Source organism: Vollenhovia emeryi, unplaced genomic scaffold (genome assembly GCF_000949405.1).
Source record: "Vollenhovia emeryi isolate VEMERY1.0 unplaced genomic scaffold, V.emery_V1.0 DF939124.1, whole genome shotgun sequence".
In the NCBI taxonomy this organism is placed as follows: Eukaryota; Metazoa; Arthropoda; class Insecta; order Hymenoptera; family Formicidae; genus Vollenhovia; species Vollenhovia emeryi.
In genome coordinates this window covers 2,609,216-2,631,411 of record NW_011967242.1, presented here as the reverse complement: position 1 = coordinate 2,631,411, position 22,196 = coordinate 2,609,216, and the positions used below count along the sequence as shown (strand labels likewise).

General features: G+C 48.8%; 1 protein-coding gene across 1 annotated transcript in view; it reads left to right on the top strand.

Moving 5' to 3' along the window:
* The window catches only part of LOC105569447 (dentin sialophosphoprotein), a 46,814-nt gene extending 24,979 nt beyond the window's left edge, over window positions 1-21,835 (top strand). Inside the window, exons 7-15 of the mRNA XM_012025926.1 lie at window positions 4,169-4,302; window positions 12,631-12,679; window positions 16,835-16,972; window positions 17,043-17,195; window positions 17,522-17,700; window positions 17,783-17,986; window positions 18,076-18,222; window positions 18,528-18,621; window positions 18,880-21,835. Of these exons, the coding sequence (XP_011881316.1) occupies window positions 4,169-4,302; window positions 12,631-12,679; window positions 16,835-16,972; window positions 17,043-17,195; window positions 17,522-17,700; window positions 17,783-17,986; window positions 18,076-18,222; window positions 18,528-18,621; window positions 18,880-19,184 (1,403 nt within the window). The 3' untranslated portion in view covers window positions 19,185-21,835. The remainder of the gene's footprint in view (window positions 1-4,168; window positions 4,303-12,630; window positions 12,680-16,834; window positions 16,973-17,042; window positions 17,196-17,521; window positions 17,701-17,782; window positions 17,987-18,075; window positions 18,223-18,527; window positions 18,622-18,879) is intronic.
* The last annotated feature ends 361 nt before the right edge of the window (window positions 21,836-22,196 follow it).

Sequence of the window (22,196 nt, the reverse complement as noted above, 5' to 3'; positions counted from 1 at the left end):
ATTACTGTTAAATTTTAACGCATTAGTAGGCATTGGGTAAATGATCTAGGTCAGCGGTTTACCCCTCGACGATGTATAAACAAAACAGCTTCGAGAAGAGCACCCACACACTGTAAAAAAAAGTATCTAAAATTACATATGCAATAAGTGTAACGATTACACTATTAATAACGGAAATAAAGCAAGCAGTTTACTTATTAGATAGGGTGTCCCAGGATGAAAGGTCAATATTCTGGGCGGTGATAGTATCGGCCATTTTAAGCAAAAATGTTCATATGACTATATGTCCTATTCCCCATTGTTTCCGTGATTGAGCCACTTGAATGTCTCGCATATTTACTTTTTTTTTCTGTACACTTCACCATTCATCCAACCTCACGAACCTCTGCGGGAATTCACTCTGATACGTCTGTTGACTGTTGTGCTGATAACATTGTATCATAGAAATGTTCGAAATGCCTCGCATATTCACAAATGTCGAATATACTGTATATTTACGCGACGGTAGTGCTACTCCTGCTGTTGAAGAGTACCGTCGACGCTTTCCTACACGCAGAATTTCGAATCGCAAAGTGTTTTCCAAGGCTTTCAATACATTGCGTGAAAGTGGAACGCTTCCCAGTGTTTTCATCCGAACGAGGACGTCCGCCAAATGCGCTCCATCTCGGAAACAGTGGGGAATGGGACATATATTCATATGGACATGTTTGCTTAAGATGACCGATACTATCACCTCCCAGAATATTGACCTTTCTTCCTGGGACACCCTGTATAAGGCAATAATTTTACCTACAAGGTGTAAACTTGCTGACGTATGTAAATGTACACCTAGTAGGGCGACCCCAATATTACCCGCTATAATGATAGTAATATTACGCGTAAAATATTACTATCATTACGACTCTAAGTACACGCTGTCTGTACATATTTTGAATCTCTGAAAAAAGGGGAGCGAATAAATTGGCCGGTATAATCGTGGAGCCGCGGTAAATCTAAAAAAAAGTGCGTTACAAATTGCGCGACGATTAATCGCGTGTCTCTCGGGCAGATGTATTTCGATTTTCCGGCCGCGTTTCTGGTTGCGCAATATGTTTTCGTATACCGGGCGCGTGCGGAAATTTCTCTCGCGTGTCGCTAAATTGACGTCGTCCGCGTACGATATTGTTTCTGTTACATGCACGGCTCCCGCGTGGGTACCGCCGGTTTTATAATGCGCACTCTGGCGCCAATTTAGACGCGATGTACGCGAACGTCGTAAATAACGGAACGAAAGGGGCGGCGGGGCGCGGGCGGGGCGTTTAACGAAATCACTATTAATCGTGTACACGGCAAGTGGTGTCCCCGCGATTCGATCCACCGCTGTGTCGACACTTCGCGGCTGATATTCTCGGCGCGAGCTCGTCGAGGCTTCAATTAAAGGATTGATCGAGTCTTACGAGGGACTTTTTTGCGCGACTCCACATAAATATCGAGATGCGATCGGATGTAAATATATTTAAAAAATGGCGCCTGCATCTCTTTTCCCCCCTCCGTTCTCGTGTCGGCGGCGTAGTTTTTTTTTCTCTCTCTCCCGCCCCTCTCCGTCCCCCTCTCCGATTAGCATCTCTGGCGTTTTCTCGCGATCTTCGCGAACGATTCTATTTCTGGCATAGTCAACGATTCGCTTCATCCTGCAAGCTCAGCCGTCATAAAGCTCGGCGATTATTGGCGGTAAGCTCGCCTTGACCCGGTCGCGTTATATATTATTACCGCATATGACAATTGCGACGAGCGCACGACGGCTCATTACCAGTCCTTTAACGGCATAAGTTAAGACGCGTCGTCGGGAGACGCCGTTCTCACAAAGGACGTGATAATCATCGAGTTCAACGCGAGTTCCTGGCGAAATGAAAGTAATCGCTCGTTCCCGATCCGTCGCGTTTCACTTTAAGATCGCGCGCGAACGTTCTCTCGGAGACGATCAACGCCAATTGATCCCTCGCGAGTTTTCCGCGCGAGCGGAAAACCCGCGGACCCGCCTCGCCGCTCATTTCCCCAAGGAGACCTCGCGGAACTAGCCGATTGGCGGACTAGTTTGTTGAAGCGGCGCGCGAGCGCGTCTCGCGAAATCCGCCGCGGCGATTCGAACTATTCGCAAACGTGTGTCCGACTAACATCCGCCTCGGCGCGCGAGCGTATCGCGAGACGCGCTCGTGAAATAAACACCGCCGATAAAAGAGCCGGGGATATCGCTCGGATACGGCTCGCGCTGAGGAAGCGGATTTAATCGTGGAAACGTGCGCAAACGGCCTTCGCCGGGTGAGAAAAACAAAATTCCAAGACCGCGGGACCGAGGCCGAAGCGAGGGCCCTCCTCGGAGTGGGTTCCGATTTCGATCTCTCGTGCTACTTCGCGAGACGTTCACCGTGCCATCGGCAAAACGTCCTTGGCGAACGTTCGTCAGAGGCAACGCCGTAGGTTGCCGCCGACCGTTCGCTGACCAAGCGCGAGTCCGTGTGTCCCCCGGGTGATTACACTTTGAGAGAAGACGGCTGACATCACGTGGGAAAAAAAATCTTTTTCTCCCCCTTGCACGACACTCGACGCGCAAACCGACAAATGGCGATCGCGCACGTCTCGGCGACGTTAACGTTTTTTTTTTTCCCCCTACGAAATGCAGATAAGTCTCTCATTTGCACAAATACCCGCGCCACGGCACACCACGCTACATTTGCATTCATCGCAAACAGATACGGGATTACATAATTTTTCCCCCGGGCGCGACGCGGCCGAAGAAATTGGCCGAGAGAGCGAACGGTCGCGCGTGAAATTGTTCCGCGGCGCGAAATCCGCGGGAATTCGAAAAACGGGATATCGCCTTGCGACATTAGATCCCTTTCCGTCCGGTAAAAGGATACACCGGACGACGCGAGTCGTATTTCTCCATGGGCGGAATGTAAATAAAACGAGTCACGTTTTACGTAATAATCGCGATGACAAATTTCGTACGTCCGCCGATGAATTGTCTAATGTTACACGGCCGACTGTCACGGGCCGAAACCCAAGACGATTGGGACTAATCGTAACCATTAAAATTGTTTACAATGGCAGAAGCACGCATGGCATGATCATAGTCGGTCGAGCCAAGCTCGAAAGCTTGGCAGATACCGAGTGGCGATCGTAGTGTACGGGGGAAATACTTTTGTTTCACGCGGAGACTGTTTTCTTTTTCCTCTTTTCTACATTTTTCTACGTTTTTTTACAGGTAATTACATACATTTTCTTCGCAAAGGAAGAACCGCCTCTCGCTTTGAAGGGTGAATATTTTACATATTACGTGTCGCATATTTCGTCGGTTGAGATAAAGTCTGAGGGTAAAATATTCGCCTTTCGGTGGCTCTAGCTTAAAGGCTCCCGGCCTCTGTGTTTCCTTCAGGAGCGCTATATTAAAATCTGTGTAATGATCGGAATTTAATAAGTTTATTTTTGGGAAGCAAGATATCTCTTTTAAAATTCTGGTATATTAAAAAGGTCCAGTGACGATCGAATCGCAGGACCGTGAGCGCAACAATGTATAAATGTATAACGTTGAAATTTTTCACCGGACCGTAAGTTGACTGCGAGTGCAAGTGCGTTGTTTTTATGCACATTGTATGTGTAATCTGTTAATGGCACATTTTACACGCGTCTTGCCGTTTGAAATCGCGATATGTGACGTGACTTACACGTCATTTTAAATAGCAAAAAAAACGTGTAAAATGACGTACGTCGAGTCGCGTGTTGCGATTTTAACGACAAGAAACGTACAAGTGCCTTCATCACATTACGGATATGTGTGTATAAAAAATAACACTTGGATTTTGAGTGTGGCGTCTACGCTAGCTTAATCACGATTAGAATAACAAGAGGAATCGACTGCAGAACCGTATTCTTCGCACACGGTGAGAGTTTTCCCTTAAAATTTCAAGATCCCTGAAAATGATGTAATCGTGAGACAACATGGCATTTAAGAAAAAGCTCCCATAAAGTTCCTCGGAGTGCCGTATTGTCTCACGATTGCATGACTTTGGGGGTAAATTTTCAGAGAAAATTCCCTCCGTGCGCACGTCGATGCAACCGTCGACGTTGTCTCTCCCTTAAATCTCTTCTCGTTTTCGCCAATCGACTGCATACAATCCGCTTGTTTCAGGCGCGCACAGGAGAAGTTCATTGGATCCCACGGCACGGAGATTATCCCTCGGGACACCTGCGATACCTCACCGAGCATCCGACGCTTGCCTGGATCCGGTTCACGCTGCCATACTCTTCAGGGATGCGCGAGGGGTAAGTCGATACGTCGTCATCGGGAATCGCTGTTCGAATTACACATTTGCGCGAATGTGTTACGCTAAAAGTCACAGTGTTATTAATATCAGGGTTGTGCGGTAAATTTCACCGGTTACGTGTACATGGATTGTTTACGTTACGTTTACGCGAACCTTTTTCACGATATAACAGTGTAAATTATTCCGAATTAACTGAGTCGTTAATTATTTAATTTTTTTAACTGCAGTCCTAAAAATAAAAGAGTAGTTTTAGATCAGGTAAAAAAGAATCGATACATAGATGCATTTCAGTTATAATTTATTTATTAATTAGTTGTGCAGTCGCATAAAAGATACATGATATTAATATAGGAATATTATTATTTACTGATTCGCGGTCTATTAAGTTTTTAGCTTGGGCGCTAAAAATTGCGCCCGAACAAAATTTATTGACAATAAAATCGCAGACAAAACGTAAAGTGCAATGAAATATAAATGTTCGACGATCCATGAATTAGTCATTGCTTGCGTAACGCGTTAAACATAAAATTTACATGTTGATTATGTTTCACGCGTAGACGTTAAACCCTGACGAAATATGTATAAGGCATGTCCCAAGTTTGCGCGCCGGCTCGCGATCTCTGCCTTACCGTAGCGAGACAAGAGCCCATTGTAAAATTCAGAAGCGTCGATAAGGGAACCCGCTGCCAACGATAAACTGGGAATGTCGCGATAAGTTTGCCGCGCGTTGGTAATTTATCCACGCGAGATTGCGGCGATCGTCGGTACATCTCTCGCCTTATCTATTCGCACATCAGGAGCCTGACAACTCGCGCGATTCATATCTCCCGTAACGCGTCTGAAACGTAAATACAGTCGACATTTCGATATTTCTAAAGGCCTGTGTCCACGATACCAGAAATCGGTCCGGGTTCTCGATCCGAGAAATATGTAGCCAGTCAACTTGCAGCTTTTTCGTAACAGTTGATTACACATTTCTCGGAACTAGGACTTGGACCAAATTCTAGCATCGTGGAACTTTAAAGCCCTGTGTCCACGATGTCAGAAATCGGTCCGGGATCTCGATTCGAGAAATATGTAGCCAGTCAACTTGCAGCTTTTTCGTAACAGTTGATTACACATTTCTCGGAACTAGGACTTGGACCAAGTTCTAGCATCGTGGAACTTTAAAGCCCTGATGTCCACGATGTCAGAAATCGGTCCGGGATCTCGATTCGAGAAATATGGAGCCAGTCAACTTGCAGCTTTTTCGTAACAGTTGATTACACATTTCTCGGAACTAGGACTTGGACCAAATTCTAGCATCGTGGAACTTTAAAGCCCTGTGTCCACGATGTCAGAAATCGGTCCGGGATCTCGATTCGAGAAATATGTAGCCAGTCAACTTGCAGCTTTTTCGTAACAGTTGATTACACATTTCTCGGAACTAGGACTTGGACACAATTCTTGGATCGTGGACACAAGCCTTAAAAAAATTCTCTCTCTCTTCACATCTCTATCGGGATCATCCCGATCACGTAGAAAAAGAATTAATATCGTTCGCCAGCGCGTTCATTCTTCCTAGTAACCAGAATTGTAAAAACCAAGTCTCGCCGCTAGCACGATGTTGTCTCGCGAGCCTCGAGTCCTCTCCCTCCCCCCTCGTGCTTTCCGTTTACTCTTACCTCGCCGTTTGCGCGCGCTGAGTACATATTTGCGCGCTTATCGACGTCCTTATCTCTCGTCGCGATGGTCGCCGGCGCGATCCGGACTCGCGTGGACCGACCCGTGGAAAACGACGTCGTTCGAGGACGCGCCCTTGCCCGCGGCGCCCTGGCCCTGGCCCTTGCTCCGAACCCGCGAAAGGAGTACTTAAAAATCCGTGCTGACGCACGGCGAATCGAATTAATCGCGCGGCTCGCGACGGAGGCGTCCCGACGAGAGAAGCCTCGAGGAGGCGTTCGTGCGTCCCGCGCGTCTCGGCGCGCCGTCGTGCGCGCATGTAAGCGTCGATGCGCCGTAAATTTCATACACACAACGTGTCGCGAGCCGTCGTCGGGCGCCGGCCTGGACGGTGTGATCCAGTTGAGCACGAGCTACCGTCGGCTGGCGTCGGACGGTCGCCGAGGAAGCGCCGACGACGACCGTCCAAGTTCCGCGAGTTCCTCTCGCCCGTCCTCCCTTGGCGGCGTCCTCGCGACCGAGGACGCGTCCTCCCCGCCGCGATCCGGGATCAGGCTTCCGGTCTGTCATTCGCCGAACGACGAGCGTCAACGTCCGCGACGGGAGTCGCGGTCCGATTTCGCGCCTGTCACCTGTCGGCGCGCGAGTTCTCTTCCGCGTCGGTGAAATTTTTTCCGAGAGTTCCCTCTCTCGCGAGCGGCCGAGCGAGAGCGGGAGGGAAGAAGAGATAGGAGGACAGAGTGCGTGTCCCGAGAAAATCGGTCGGTTCTTTGTCGCGAGATCGGCGGTGGAGTCGAGGTATCTCGACGACGACGACGACGACGGCGGCGGCGGCAGCAGCGGTAGGCGCTCGCGATTAACGAAGCGCCGCGTCTCGGGGGGGGGGGGAGGGTGCGAGCGATTAATCGCCGTTCGCGGGGGCGTGAACGTGCCTGTTGTGTCGCGTCCGCGGACGGAGAAGTCGAGTTCTCGGCGCCCGGTTCTCACGCGATCCGCCGGTGCGCGTTCGCGAGTTCGGTGTCCACGATTGATTGATTCTCGGGCGCTCGATCGAACGCGCGAGCGAGACGGCTCTCTCGGGGGATCCCCGGGGGAGGAGGCGCGCGATGTAACGACGTAGTTCGATCTCCCCGTCGTCGGGCGGCCGCCGCGCCGGGCCGGGACGAGCGACACGGCACCAGACGAACACTTGTTGCTAGAAAAACGTGAGCGCAGCGATAGCGCGCGCGGCGCGCGCTTTCGGGAAGCGCCGCGTCCCTTCGCGCTCGCGTGGCCCTGACCCGCCGCCACCCTCGGCCGCGCCGCTTTCACGGTCACACTCGGGGTGTGCGCGCGCGCGCGCGAGAGTGCGAGAGAGATTATCGAAACGCAGTCGCGATAATGCCGACGTCGAGGTTGCCTTTTCGACGTTTCTCCGCGCTCCCTCCGACCTCTACGCCCGCGAGAAGTGGGAAAAACTGGTTTTCTCTGTCGCACGCGGAACATGGAGTTTTCGTTGCGTCATAATTAGCGCGTGCGAGGACCGACGAGACGTCGCGCGCTCCGCCGCGCGCTCTCGATCGTCGATCCTCGACGACGGGGACCCGCACGCCTCCCTCCACTGAGATCACTCACTCCGGCGGCTTTTCTCACGGACGCCGGGACCACCGAATGCCGGACGGCCGGGGTGTTTGCAAACAATCGCGGCGCGGAATTATATTTAGATACGACAGTTTCGTTAAGTATCGCCGGACCGCGCCTGCCGGCGCAAACGCGCAAGACGAAACGCTCGTTCCTCTCGCCGCGCGCGCAGAGATAATTGACGCGCGTTCGCTTCCTATAGATCTCGAGTAATTCGACCCTTTCCCCACATCTGGCGAGCAAACCGCGTTTAAATATATACACGCGGCTGCGATCCCTATCGCTCTCTCTCTCTCTCTGGCCGCGGCGAACGTTTCCAGATAACGAATCTCGTGTGATTCGGGCTCGTAATCTTTATTGACGCGGGAGGGCGGGAGGAGGGCCTGGCCGAAATAATACTCAGCGGGCGTATCGCGTCCGGCCGAAGGGTAAACCGCTGAGAGCATTGTGGTGTACAGGATCTAGGCCTTTACCGGTCGTTTTTTTGGGCATCAGTGGGTGTCATTTGGCCTTGCTGTGGCGTTATAAAAGATGTAAAACGAGATGAAATGAGACAATAAGATAAAGTAATGCCCACCGGGCACTACTGCCGAAAGAGAGAATTATCCCACGACTTGGACTGGCAGGTGGTTTCGACGGAGTCTTTTTACGGAAAAGCTGCAAGTTGTTTGGCTGCACATTTCTCGGAACTAGAATTTGGACCAAGTTCTGGCATCGTGGACGGAAGCCAAGCAAAGCAGACTATCCGAAAACTGTGTTCAAGTTCCGAAAAGGGTGTAGCCAATCAACTTGCAGCCTTTACGGAGAGTAGCTACGAGTTGACTGGCTACATATTTCTCGAGACTAGAATTCGGACCAAGTTCTGGCATCGTGGACACAGGCCTTAAGCCTTGCGTCGACTATCCGAGAACTGTGTCCAAGTTTCGAAAAGAGTGTAGCCAATCAACTTACACTTTTTACGGGAAAGCCGCAAGTTAATTAGCTGCACATTTCTCGAAACTAGCACTTGGACCAGGTCCTAGCATCGCGGCCTTTAAAAAGACGTTGACACCCATCCTCCGGGCATCGGTCGGTGAAATCATTTGAATACATTAGTAGGCATTGGTGTACGTGATTCTGGTCAGCGGTTTACCTCCCGGCGCACGGGAAACGCCTCGATGATCCGCGTCGGCTGCCACCGGCGCGTCGCGCGGGGGCGGCGGGACTCGCGCGAATTCTCGTGGAATTCTCGCGTGGGCGTCGCCGTGGTTTACGCGATTCTCCAGATCGCGCGCGCGCGCGCGAGCATTTCGCGAAGCCCGAGAGTCCGGGTTGCGAACCGCGCGCGAGTAGACAAGTCAACAAGTTGCCGCGCCGCGAGTGTGTCGCGCGCCTCGGTCCTCCTCCCCTTCCTCCATCCCGCGTGCGTGCGTGACGCACGCGGGTACTTTTTATCTCACGTCCGCGGCCTTGCGGACGTCCCGCGTTGTATCGAAACTTCGTCGCGCGCGCCTACGCCCCGCTGTTGCAAAAAAAAAAGTCCCACGTTACACGCCCATGACGATAACGAGCCGCGCCGAATGACGCTCCGCCGGCTGTTTCGTCCCTCGCGCGCCGAAGACCGCGCCGCGCTGAGTCAATCCTCGGATCTCGCCGAGTGACCGATGAAGAGGAAAACGAGCAAAAGGGCCGTGGATAAAAGTGCGCGCGGTCCGCTGGCCACCCAAAAGGCTAGAATTTCCGCCAGAAACCACGGACGTTGTTCCCGTCCGGCGGGTATTTTTAAATTCGAGACCAGGCGGACACGGTGTGAATCGGTTTCGCGCGACACCGTCTTCGATTTTCGTCTTTTTTCTCTCTCTCTCTCTCTCTCTCTCTCTCTCTCTCTCTCTCCTCCGAGTAAACTCCGCTCGCTCGCTCAAATACCGGATCTTATTGATGATGTAATAAATATAGCGCGCGCGAGAAAGAGAGGGAGAGGTGCTTGGCGCCTCCTTTCTCGCACGTTTGTTTATTACACTTGTTACGTGTGCCGCGCTATCTATCGTTCTACTATTCTTGGCGCGGATCGAATGAGCCGCCCGGTCGCGCGAGTCGGAAAAAGACGACCCTGCGGCTACGGGGAGGGAAGGAAAAAAAAGCCGGGGCGCTTTTCGAGCCGGTGATCCACAACGAAGACCGCGTCGGCGTCGCCGTATTATGTCTTTCCTTGAGATACTCGGCGTTTAATAAAATCGCGTGGGCCGCGTGCTGTCAACCCTGTCGGCGATTTAAAACGCGCGCAGGCGGCTCCGCGTGAATCTCGCGGGATATCCCGTTTAACCCTCCGGTCGTCGCGTGATGTGTCGTGAATATATTTTATTTCCCGAAGGAGATCTCCGCGCGAACCCGCACCCTCAGAAAGGATTTCTGTTACCGAGAAGAAAAGAAGAAACATATTCTTAACGCATTTATATTTCTCGCAGCCTCATTTGGTATAAAAATAAGACGATACCAAAATAAAAATCAATAATTCTTATTCTCCTCTATCGAATTAAAACAGATTGACTCGCTATATTGAGACAAGAGTCGCTTTATATATTCTTGCGTTTAGAATAAATTTTCCCTCCGTCTTACGACGCACGTAGTTGGCACCGCGATATTCGACAAAAGACGATACGTGCTCTTATTTTATTCTAGATTTTAGAATGTTTTATTTAAGATTAAAATATATGATTGGCGCTATATCGATTCGATTTTATGATACATTGAAGTGTACTCTGGGGAAAGAGAGGGTCAGCATTGTCAGCAACCCATTTTGGGGCCCACAATTAGTAATTGAATTATTTGGATTGTTCGTAACTCTAATCTTTTACGAATTTTACCCCGCGTAAAATCGCAATTAGCTATTCTGCCTATATCCAAGATTTTTAAGTAATACTAATCCATTCTCTCAATTAGTTCCGTCGATATTCAGTAACGCAAAGAAAAGTATCGAATCTGCATTTGAATTGTAAGGCGTCGATAAAGGCGTTTACGCGTAAACGCGAGGCCTGGTGCGATCTGTGGAGGTTTAAAATGCACATAAAGTAACTGTAACTTCGTTACTTCCCAGCCCTGTTGATTTTTTTTTACGCCAGGATCACCTGCGTCACGACCGTCGCGAGAAATTAGCGCGACGACTGAAGGGCTGACAACGTCCGTTTCTACGAACGTAGATTGACTTTGAATCTCGGCTGACCTCCTCGTCCCTTTCCAGTTCTAAGAAAAAGGCGGAAAGTAAGTTAATCCGAGATTAAAGTCAATCTGCATTCGTAGAAACGGACACGAGTCGCCGGCCGCGAGATTAATTCCCTGGCCCCGTTGACCGAGCGACAGAGCGGGCGGAGAGAGATTGGACGGAGAGAGAAGCGGAGAAAAAGAAGCCGCGGCTTTCGGGAGCGCGGAGAGAGTGCATCGCGGCGAGGAGATCTAAATTGCGTTACGTCATCCGATATACCCGCGTAGCGGCTCGCGGGACTATCGGAGCCACGGTCTATTGACAGAGTCGCGCGAATTCTTGGCAGGCTGCAGCGCAATTAGCCGACCGCGTGCGCGTCGTGCGTGCGTGCCGGCGCGCGGCGTGTGCGTTCCCGCCGCTCCGCGTCCAGCCGACGAGCGAGGGAGTTATGCCACCGTCGAAAATATCCCGGACAGCGCGCTCGCGGGTAACACCGGCGGAGGTGTTAAGCGAGGACGTGTTAACGCCGTGCCTCCGCTCGTCGCGGCGACGTAAACACAGTCGCGTAGACGCGAGATCCAGCGAGCTGCGCTGAGTCGGTGGCCGATCGTCGCCGAGTTTCGCGCTCCCGGGCGGGAAGGACGACGACGACGAGGAGAAGGTCGAGGTCGAGGATGAGGGATACGTGATCGCGAGCTGTGATCGATAGACTTTGAGCGCCGCACGAGAGCGCGTCGCGCGAGTCTCTCCTCCGTCGAGAGACTCTCCGAGGGGGCCGCGGCTCGTTTAGACTAGCCCCCTTTCGTTCTTTTTTTTTTTCGAACGAGCCGCGAGATGTTGTTCCGACGTCAGACGAGCGAGCCGACCGGGAGTATCGCCAAGAGCCCGGACGTGGCGCAAGCCACGGGCTCCGGAGTCCTCACGAACTGGTACACGAGGATCAAGAGGCGGCACACCTTCAGCCCGAGATCCTTGCTGAAACGGACCCTGGTATTTCCCGCCTCCTCTTCTTCTTTGTTTTTTTGGACAGACGATCTTTCTGACAGCGAACTCGATTGCTAGTGCGCACCGAGTGCACGCTAGGGCTTACAGTCATTTTTTTACACGTAACTTTGGCTTAATTACACGTTCAGAGAGTATTTAGCCAAAAGATGGCCCGTACGTTACGCAGATCATTTTACTGCACAGTTGGAAAATTTGTGTTACTTTTAACAGATATCACATGTCCCGAACGGTCCGCACAAACTTTTGTGTTAACTTATCATAATATGGACACTTTAAATGATCACACTAATACTCTGTTAATATTTTAACACAAAATAAATGCAAATCTCAAAATAATTTGAAATAAATTTAGCGTGAAATTAACATATTTTTTTATGATAAAATGAATTTAACAAAATGTAATTTGGACATTTTACATTTTACCGTGCGGCTGAATATTTCAAGAGATATTTAAGACGATCTTTAAATACAAGAATTGACTGTAAACAGGAGCCTCAGTGCGCACTGGTGCAAGCAACCGAATTCGCTATAAGCAAGTCCTCGTAATCCTCGACGTAAATTCTCGGCCATGAAAAAGGGATGAAGGCAGGGAAGTAGAGAAATGGTGGGTGGATTTCTCGCGTGGGTTTCCCTAAGACACGAGAAAAACATTAACCTTGGCGCGTGATTCTTCGCTCACTTTGAGATTAAGGAGAGATCGACTTGGAGAAAATACCACTGTGATTTTTAGCGGCAACGATTTGGGGCCTAACGAGCGGATCTTTTTTTGTTTCGCAAAAGAATTGTCGCCTGTAGCGACACGATCTTCAACGACTGCGTTTCGGAATGCACTTTACTAATTTCTCTGTCTCTAATTTGCAGCTGCCGGTGGTGGATCCCTTCCTGGAGAAAGTCTCACTGTCCGATCTTGGTGAGTTCCGTTTGCTTATTCTTTCGTCCCGTAAATCAGTCTTTTGGAAATCGCTCGTGACGAGATTACAGCGCTTTTACTCGCAAATCGGTCGACCGGAATAATAAGAGCCTGCTCGAACAATCCCACCGGAATGCTCGTAACAAGCGAGCTTTCGAGGGTCTCGCGTCCGCAATTCAATTCGTTAATTCGAATGATATTAATCTTGGAACGTTGCACGAACGGAGGCTCCGATGTATGTGTGCGCCGAGAGGAGAAATATCCCTTTATCGGAAGGGAATTGATGTAGTATCTCAAACGTTCGACGCTGTTATAAATTTAACGTCGATCAAAGACTCTATCGGACTTGAAGAAGCTAATTTCGCGCTGCAAAAAGCCATCGAGGTCTTCGGAGCGCGCGTACGTCCCCGTCGCCCCCCCTCGGTTCAATTAAGAATCACAATAGTGGAGTTTGCATCCTTCGGACGTGGCGCGCCGTGAATGACAACTCGATTAGGATCGGCGTTGAATAGAGAGCGTCGGCGACGTACGCCGCGAGCGGAGCCCCCCCACGTGTTTTCCCTCGCGGGGGCCCCGCGTGGCTTTTTCCCCCCTCGAAATCGTGGTACTAGGTCTTCCGACGTGTCCTAGTGCATGGCGGCGATCGATGAGCTCCCGGGAGGCCAGCTGGCGTTAAGAGCGAGGGGGAGGGATACTCTCGCGATACACAGCTTCGCTCGGTCGCGTTCTACGTCGCACTGGCGCGCGCTCCCTCCTATCTAGGTCTAGGTCATGGGGCAGACCCCCGCGCCCAGGTTCGATAAGTTTATTATTACGTGCGTCGGATTCCGCCGTCACCGGTGGACCCGCGGCGCGGGTCGATCCCCGCGCCTTCGTCCACGTTCGAGCCCGCTCGACTGGAAACCGTCGCCGCCGACTGTATTTCCAGGATTAAATGTCGCGTTCGTGAGCGCGCGCGCGCGTGTCGACACGTGCTCCGGGTCTGAAAGGACGGCGAGGGGATGAATTCGAAAGGGCAGCGCGACGCGTTGTCGGGCACGATAAGACGAGGCCGAAGGGAATGCGCGATCAGTTGGATCGCGGATGAGACGCGCTCCAGTTGGTACAGTTAAAACGTCGCGGGCATCGATCGTCGGCGGCCCAGGCGTTGTTTACGTCGCGGCGTTTCGAGATTATTAGATAAAGATGAAAAAACAAACGTCCTAACGAAAGGAGACGATGCGAGACTTGGCGCGCCTCGCTCTTTTGGCAAGACGCACTAGCGACGGTTATTCTTGGCACGTTGGTTGACGACGACGACGACGAGGAAGAAGCAGAGGCCAGCGCGGGAGCGAAAGAGAGACGGTCGTAGCGAGCCGTTGAGGATGGATCGACTGGGCAGTCGTGGTGCTCGCCAGCGACGAGGCTGTCGATTTGCGTGGAGGTCTACGTGGAGAGCGACAGGGAGGCCGGACACCGCGTTGTAGATCATGAGAGGGGGATCCTGGTGACGGGAGACGATTGGCAAAAAGGACTCCGAGGAGACTCTCGGGGGGGGCGATTTGTTCGCTAAATTGGGAGGAGGCTCGGCACGATATCGCAGCCGTAAACGCGAGGCCGAAACTGAGGCATGAGCAGCTTGAGCGGGGGTTTCCTCGGAATAAAGAGCCAGCGTCGAGGACACGTCGCCAGATCCCCGGGGTGGAGGATGCGGCAGTCGCGGGTATCCCGGGCGATTGGTTGATTCCCGCCGGGACGGGTGTCGTCGACGATCGACGCGGGCGATGTTGAGCGATGCTGGCCTTGCACTACTACTCGGACTCCGCAAGTGTTCGCGCCGCTTTAAGGCAGGTCGCGGCGGCCTGGTGGGGCCAGGACGACGATCCCGTGTACTCGAAGGACCTCATCAAGGAGTTCGAGGTGGAGGACCCGCCCCTCGAGGACGAGCTCGCCTGGATCCTGTCCAAAGGTATCGCGGGCCGTGACTGTTGGCCAAGCTGCCGGGACGGAACGCGCTGTTGTTTACGAAACGCGATCGATGAGACCCCACGTCTCGTACCTTCGGTTAATTCAAGCGACCGAGATCACCGAGTCGCGGATACGAATGTCAATATTGCGTCTCGGTTCTAGGTCGGGGGATTCGATCGGGCTCTCGCTCGTAATAGGCGTCCTACTCTACCCCAGAGGAGTCTCTCGCAACGTTAGGGCACGAGCAGAATGGCTGTTCCCGTACGCTCAAGACAGTGCTTTACGTTTTAAGTCTTTGTCTTGCAGTGACGCACTATAACTGCCTTGCGTCTCCAGTCGCAAGGGCTTAGAATGAGAATGTCTTGTACTCTTAGTCCCAGTCTACAATAGGTGATTTAAGCCCTAGGCCCCCAAAAAATTGGCCAATCACCGCCGAGCATCCTCTTTATTTTCGACTGTGATCGATCCATTTCTTAAGGCCTGCGTCCGCGATGCTAGAACTTGGTCCAAGTTCTAGTTCCGAGAAATGTGTAGCCAATCAACTCGCTGCTTTTATGGAACAGCTCCAGCATCGCGGACACAGGCTTTCAGGGCTCCGCGTTTAAATCATCTGTTGTAGACTGGGACTTAAAGTCAACGGTACACGACGCTATTTTTCCCGCTGGATTGCCGCGAGAGCCAATCAGGATTCGGCCTTGAGTCACCTGATCTAATACTCCGCGTCCTTACCGGTTCTCGTAAGCAATCCAGTGGGGAAAATAGCGTCGTGTGCCGTTGGCTTAAGACTACAGTTATTGTGCGTTACCTAAATTTGGACCGTCAAACGTCTTAGAAGCACGAGGCAACCATTCTGTCCAGGCCTATAACGGGATGGACGGGAGGGAACGCGCGCGTTGTGAAACCTCCGCGCTACGGGAAAGAGAGGCCGCGGGCTTCCTTCTAACGGCTGGCGCACTCGTTGCTCTACCGGATGCACGTACATGCAGCAACACACACGCACACAGACTGAGGGACTTTTAACTCGCCTCGCTCGAGTTGCCAGCTGTTCGTGACTCCGCGTTCTCTTTCGCCTCCGATCAGTCGCGCGGTCGCGGTCGCGTATCCCAATCTGTGTAACGGCCAAGTCGCCAGACGCCCAGCGATCCCGAAAGAATCGCTGAACGTGCGTTGCCGCTGGAGTGATCGCTGTGTAAACGTGACGCCTGTCGTCGTGTCCGTTCTCTCGTTCACGGTTTCTCGACGCGTTTCCCTCGGCGACGCGCGAAAAAGAGTTACGCCCCAGCTCGATAGTCCTCTCTCGATATTTTCTTTTCGGTAATTGTGACGCCGTTATTAATCCCCGTTAATTATGTGGATTTAACAAAAAAAAGAAATGTTTTACTCGTTCACCGTATTGCAACATTAATAAATGTTGTACGTGTGCATTTCGTCACCATTTTGCGTGCGAGACAATTCTTGGAAACTCCTCTTTTCCATCACGTCGCGCAGTTAATCGAAGATACGCCGCGGTAATTCTGTTGTTCTTCTCGTGCAATTTACCATCATTTTTTTTTCCTCGTGACGTTACTCATCGCTTCTAGCGAACAATATGGCTCTTATCTTGTTACCGCAATCCTTTATCTGCAATGTGTACTTTTAAAGTGTGAATACATCGACGATATTTTACGGATATAACTTCTCTCCGGATGTATAATCGAGCTTCCGAGATGCTTAATTGCAATTTATCAGTCATTCAATCAAGTCCCATTACCGCGTTATGTAATATCGTTAACTCGTTCGAACTCCAAACTGGGTCATCGAGATCCGTGTTACATTATCAAAAGGAAGATGCGTATTAACAGAATTTCAGCAGAATTGGCGTTCGCTCCGAACGAACATTTACCCAACGAGATAAAGCACCGAGTGGTATTCGGGGACGAAACTTCGGTAGACTCTTAGGTGTTTCCTTAGGTGAATCGTAATAGAAGTCGCGGAGAGAAAAAAAACCGGGTGCTCCCTCGAACGTGCTCGCATCTCGGATAGTGACGGACAATTTGCGGGATATTAATTAAAACGTTGGCGTGTTACGCGGCGAACGGCGGGACAGCACGCAAATTACGTGCGTGCGATACGAAACGTGTATCAAGTTTTGAGCAGCCGCGCCGCGCACGAAAATGCTCCGCCGCAACCAGAAGGCTCTTCTCTACTGCGAACTGTTTGGGCTTTCAGAGGAGGACGAGTCGCAGATCTACGTCAAGTTCTTCAAGTTTCACAAATGCTACGACCTAATACCGACCAGCGCCAAGCTGGTCGTCTTCGACACTCATCTGCTCGTTAAAAAGGCCTTCTTCGCTCTCGTCTACAATGGTAAGTTCGCACCCGATTACGTGGGACCCGCGCGAAAAACGGCGCTCGGTAACGACCGATATTTTTTCAGGGGTGAGGGCCGCGCCGTTGTGGGACAGTTCTCGGCAGCAGTTCGTCGGCATGCTGACTATAACGGATTTCATAAAGATACTTCAGATGTATTACACCAGTCCGTCGGTGACAATGGACGAGTTGGAAGAGCACGAGCTAGATACGTGGAGAAGTAAGTTCGACCTCTTCTTGTGGCGAGGCGGCTTGTGGGTCGCGCGAACAGAATAATTGAAATAATAAATACATGAGGCTCGGATATGTTAAATACAAATTCGAAGGAATAAAGTAAGTGGGCTAAGAGCCGCGACAGGGTGTTAGGGTTTAAATAGTTTTATTATAATTTTTCGCAATAAACTAAACACCCTGTCGCGGCACTTAGCTCTCCCTCGAATTTGAGGATAATTGAACTCTAGTCTGAGTGTCCTATCGGATACGCGACGACAGGACTCGTCCTTCACGATACCGTGGAATTATATCCAGGAAATTATTGACTTGCAGAAGTCCTGAAGGACCAAGTCCACCCTCTTGTAAGCATCGGGCCGGACGCGTCGCTGTACGAGGCTATCAGGACCTTAATACAAAACAGAATCCACCGATTGCCTGTGATAGATCTCGACACCGGAAACGTCCTTTATATCTTGACGCATAAACGAATACTTAGGTTTCTTTTCCTATATGTGAGTACGCGTAGCCGTCTATCCGAATGAATGGCATTACTCGCTGGAGCGAATCTGTTTTAATCCGCTCGCAATTTGGCAGATCCACGAGTTACCGAAACCATCTTTCACCAACAAAACGCTGAGGGAGTTGAGGATAGGCACATTCGAGAACATAGAAACAGCTACGGAGGAGACTAGCATAATTTTAGCGCTGAAAAAATTCGTGGAGAGGAGAGTCTCGGCATTGCCGATTGTCGACTCCGAGGGGAAGTTAGTGAACATCTATTCAAAGTTCGATGTTATTGTAAGTCACACTTTTTCCCTAAATCATGTTGCGGCGAGATTGTACCGTGCGGTTGCGCGCGCTAACGCTCAAGTATTTGGCTTTTTCAGAACTTGGCGGCGGAAAAGACATACAATAATCTAGACGTTTCGCTGCGCGAAGCAAATGAGCACCGCAATGAATGGTTCGAAGGCGTTCAGAGTTGCAAATTAGACGAGACACTGTTCACTATAATGGAAAGGATTGTCAGAGCGGAGGTAGGGGAGCTTTTCTGTAATTTGAGCATCTACGAAATTGGGGAATTAATCATTGACACAACTGGCAAATTCTAATTAAAGAAATTTATTGCGAAAAATATTACCTCAGCCAGGGTTTGAACACCTCCCTACACTCTAGGCGGGTGTCTCGCAAATCCTGGCTGAGGTAATATTTTTCGCAATAAATTTCTTCAATTAGAATTTGCCAGTTGTGTCGATTATTAATTTCCTACACTGTTGAATTATTCACTGGCGACAATCAATGTTCATTCTTGTTAATATATTTTTGTTTTATTTATCCATAGGTTCATAGGCTAGTAGTGATCGACGATGATGATAAAGTGATCGGTATAATATCCCTCTCCGACCTGCTCTTCTACCTCGTTCTTAGGCCTTGTGGTAAGTACAACATTTTTTAACATTCTTGATCAATAACTAATTATCTTCGGTTCACTTACAATTAACTTTTAAAATGCGTCGTATTAAGTTTATTTTCTATCGGTTTATGTTGCCTGTACAAGTTTTTTTTTCCTGTAAAACGTCTAACGTTATTCTCATAGTACAATCGAATTGATTTAGTAAAATACGCGCGTTTAAACTTCTGCGAAAAAAAGAAAACACGACTCTCGTCATATTAATGCCTCGTTGGTTTTTTAGGTGAGGATGGCAGTAGCAATAAAGGTAGTTCTATATCGTTGCGAGCACAAGATTGTATGCTGTCGAAAGCTCCCAGCTCCGCGCAATCGGAAACGTCGCTCGCCGACGGCGAAGCCGAGCAAGACGCCGCGGAGGCGACGGATCGCAATCAGTCCGAGGAAGCGCCGGCGACACCTAGTCCACCGCTGAGCCCAGTAACGTCGGACATCTCGGAACCTCAGTCGACGCTAGTGAATCAGTCTCAAGAGGCGACGTGGCGGGACGTGATAAACATTTGTGTCTCGGGCGTCTCGGGTGGGGAATGAGACTTCACCGTTTTCACGTGCCGCCACGCACAGAATAGACTTCGAACTGAACTGGCGCCGCCTCTAACCGCGGCGGCGAACGAATAACATAACGACTGCATATTTGTACATCCTTCGTTGTTATCGCTTGCGGCTCCTCGCGGGTACGCAAGTTGATCGGTGACACGCGTCACAGGAGAGGCAGGCAGGGAGATACGAGATGTCCGTTTGAGAGAAATTAATCGTGGCGCGATAACGTAACAGAGGGATTCGCTGAGCGCGACGTTATGATATAATAAACACGATGCTCTTGTATAGTGTATAAAAATCACTTAAGCTTAATTTTTTATGGTACAAATGCTACACATTAGACGTTCGAGCTTTTCGCCAAGGACTGTAGGTAGCTGCGCCATTATTTGCTCAGAATGCGATTCTCCGCGCCCTTCTACAATCGAGCACCGGGAAAGAAAGGACGAGTTTTTTAAGAACGAGCTTTGGACAGCTTTTTACGACAAAATCTTGGAGGTAAGAAAAAAAAGTCGCATCTTAATCATGATTATATACTATTCTTTACGCAAATTGTGTTATTCGCCCTTTGTGGGAATAGAAAACGTAGATATTCGTTTTGATCTTGTGTATAATTAGGATTATGTGAGGTTTATAAAGAAAATAGTTATCGAAGAATATTTCGCGAACGACGAAAAAAAAAATAAACGCGTGTCCTCGCACGCGCGAGGTCTTTCACAGGTTCTTTTCTTTCTGAACGCATTACATGTCACCGATCTAATTAAACATCTCTTTGACATTTTACATACTCGTGCAAATCATTTTTGTTTTCTCTTTCGTTAATTTCTACCGGAAAGATGCGTTAGAAATACCTAATCTTAATTACTGATCTTGCATAATAAGTAGATCCATTTTTAACGCCGCTCCATACGCGAATGGACATGGTGCTTTTAAGTTTTATGTAGAAATGACATCATCGAGTATATCAGCCTGTATATTGTTAACACATATTGTTAAAGCACAGATACAAGTTATTTCGGATTATATCTATAACAACCCGAAGGTTTGTTGCCTCTCTTCTGTCCTCTTTTTAATATTTCATTTTCAATGTATCGTCAGAGTCACGCGAATGTCGGAGAGTATAAAGCGACTGCTCTGTACAAATGCTGCAACCCTTTTGGCTTTTATACTAAACTAAAAAAAAGATCATAATATTCACAACTCTCTATTGAAACAATAAGACAGGATCATGGTCCCCACTACTAAAGTGAACCACTAAAATAATTTTCTATTACGATACGACTATAGTTTTTCTTGAATACGAGAAATAGAGTACGATTGAATCGTGTCTGAACTGAATTCTTGGTTCACGCACAAAGTTCTTGTACATTTATGTCCGTAAATAACAAGTTAAAATCGAAAGAATCGAAGTGATATACTCGATTATTAAGATTATTCGGTAAATCGGATAAAAATACTCGAGTTTTAATGTGATATTTGACCAAATTCTATACATTATACATATAATCATTGCTGACGATACGCGGACTGAAGTAGCATCCATCGATACCGAAATAAGATTTTATAATTGTATCACGAACCGTCTTAATTAAGATTACTGACGACTTGTTGAACAAAAATACTTCGAGCGATTAATTGCTTTTGTCCATCAACGGTACGTATGACGTTAATTTTACTTTCATTGGCAAGTGCGTCGAGTTCTCTAAATATAGAGATAGCACGCAAAATCGCGCATCATTGTATAAATCCAATTGCAATTATCACTTGCGTCATATTGAAAATAACGCAGACTACAATATGACGGAGTTTTGAGAGAATTTGTACAGTATCGTTTTGCACTAACTAAAAAGGAAGTTCTTTAATGGATCGGGAGAAACATTCCTGTAAAGATACGACTCAAGCAAGATATTTTTCCAAAGCGGTTTCACATAATCAAGTTGTTGAAGATGAGTGTATATCGGCCAGAGGAACCTTTTACTTAGAATTATATCAATTGTCTCAGTTGGAATGTAAATTCGAGACGTTTGACGCAGATCTTAACTCCTTTTTTTTTTCATGTAGAAACGCAGGTGACGGTAATTACTCGATTTTGAAGGGAATAGTGCCTGTAAATGTAGCGAATGTATTCCTAGAGACACGTTCATTGGAATACACGTATATAAATATACTATCTGAGATGTAAGCGCAGTCGCGATAAGACAAAGCTAAACATTAGTATTAATTAACGGGAGGCGTAGTGTGAACGAAGATTTTTGTACAGCTGAAAAAGTACTATTTAATGTGCTGTAGGCGCGCGAGCGCGTTGTTTCTTTTCTTTTTTTAGTACAAAATGCGTTGCAATCCTTGCGAGTTGCCACGTTCACCCTCTTCTACTTAAAGATACTAAAGATTACGCTGTAACATACCGCAGCGTGTGCCGCGCACTTGGCTTCGACATAACTTGTTACTTGTTGAGAGCACAGTAGAGATTGTCGAAGAATATATTTAGCTTCTCTTCATTCTACATAATATTAGAGAGACGAGCTGAGAGAGAGAGAGGGGCGATTGAATTCTGTGCGCGCTGCATCCAAGAACCAAAATACAAGCTCTATCGAGATGCGGTATTAATGATAAATAAACTGTACAATAAATAATATAAATGCTTATGCATTACGCGTAGTTATAACATAGCGATATTAGCGTACTACCCTTATTCCCCGTTCACCCTTGTTGTCCCTTTTGAAAACAATATTTAAAACGAGAGAACAGTTTGTCGAGTAAAAAAAATATACTGTGATAGAAATGTTTTATTTAATGATTGCCTAAATTTATGTCGTATTTTAGTCCGTATTTTAACGATAGGCTCAAGAATCTACTCGTGATCTAATATCATTTTAGAAACATTCTTGTTAATTTTAACATAAATAATACAGTTTGCGTAGAAACGCTCTTTATTATCAACGTAAAAAGTATGCTTGGCGCTCTTTTTCCTACATTTTTAATTACTACATTCTTCAGTTGTCAAGA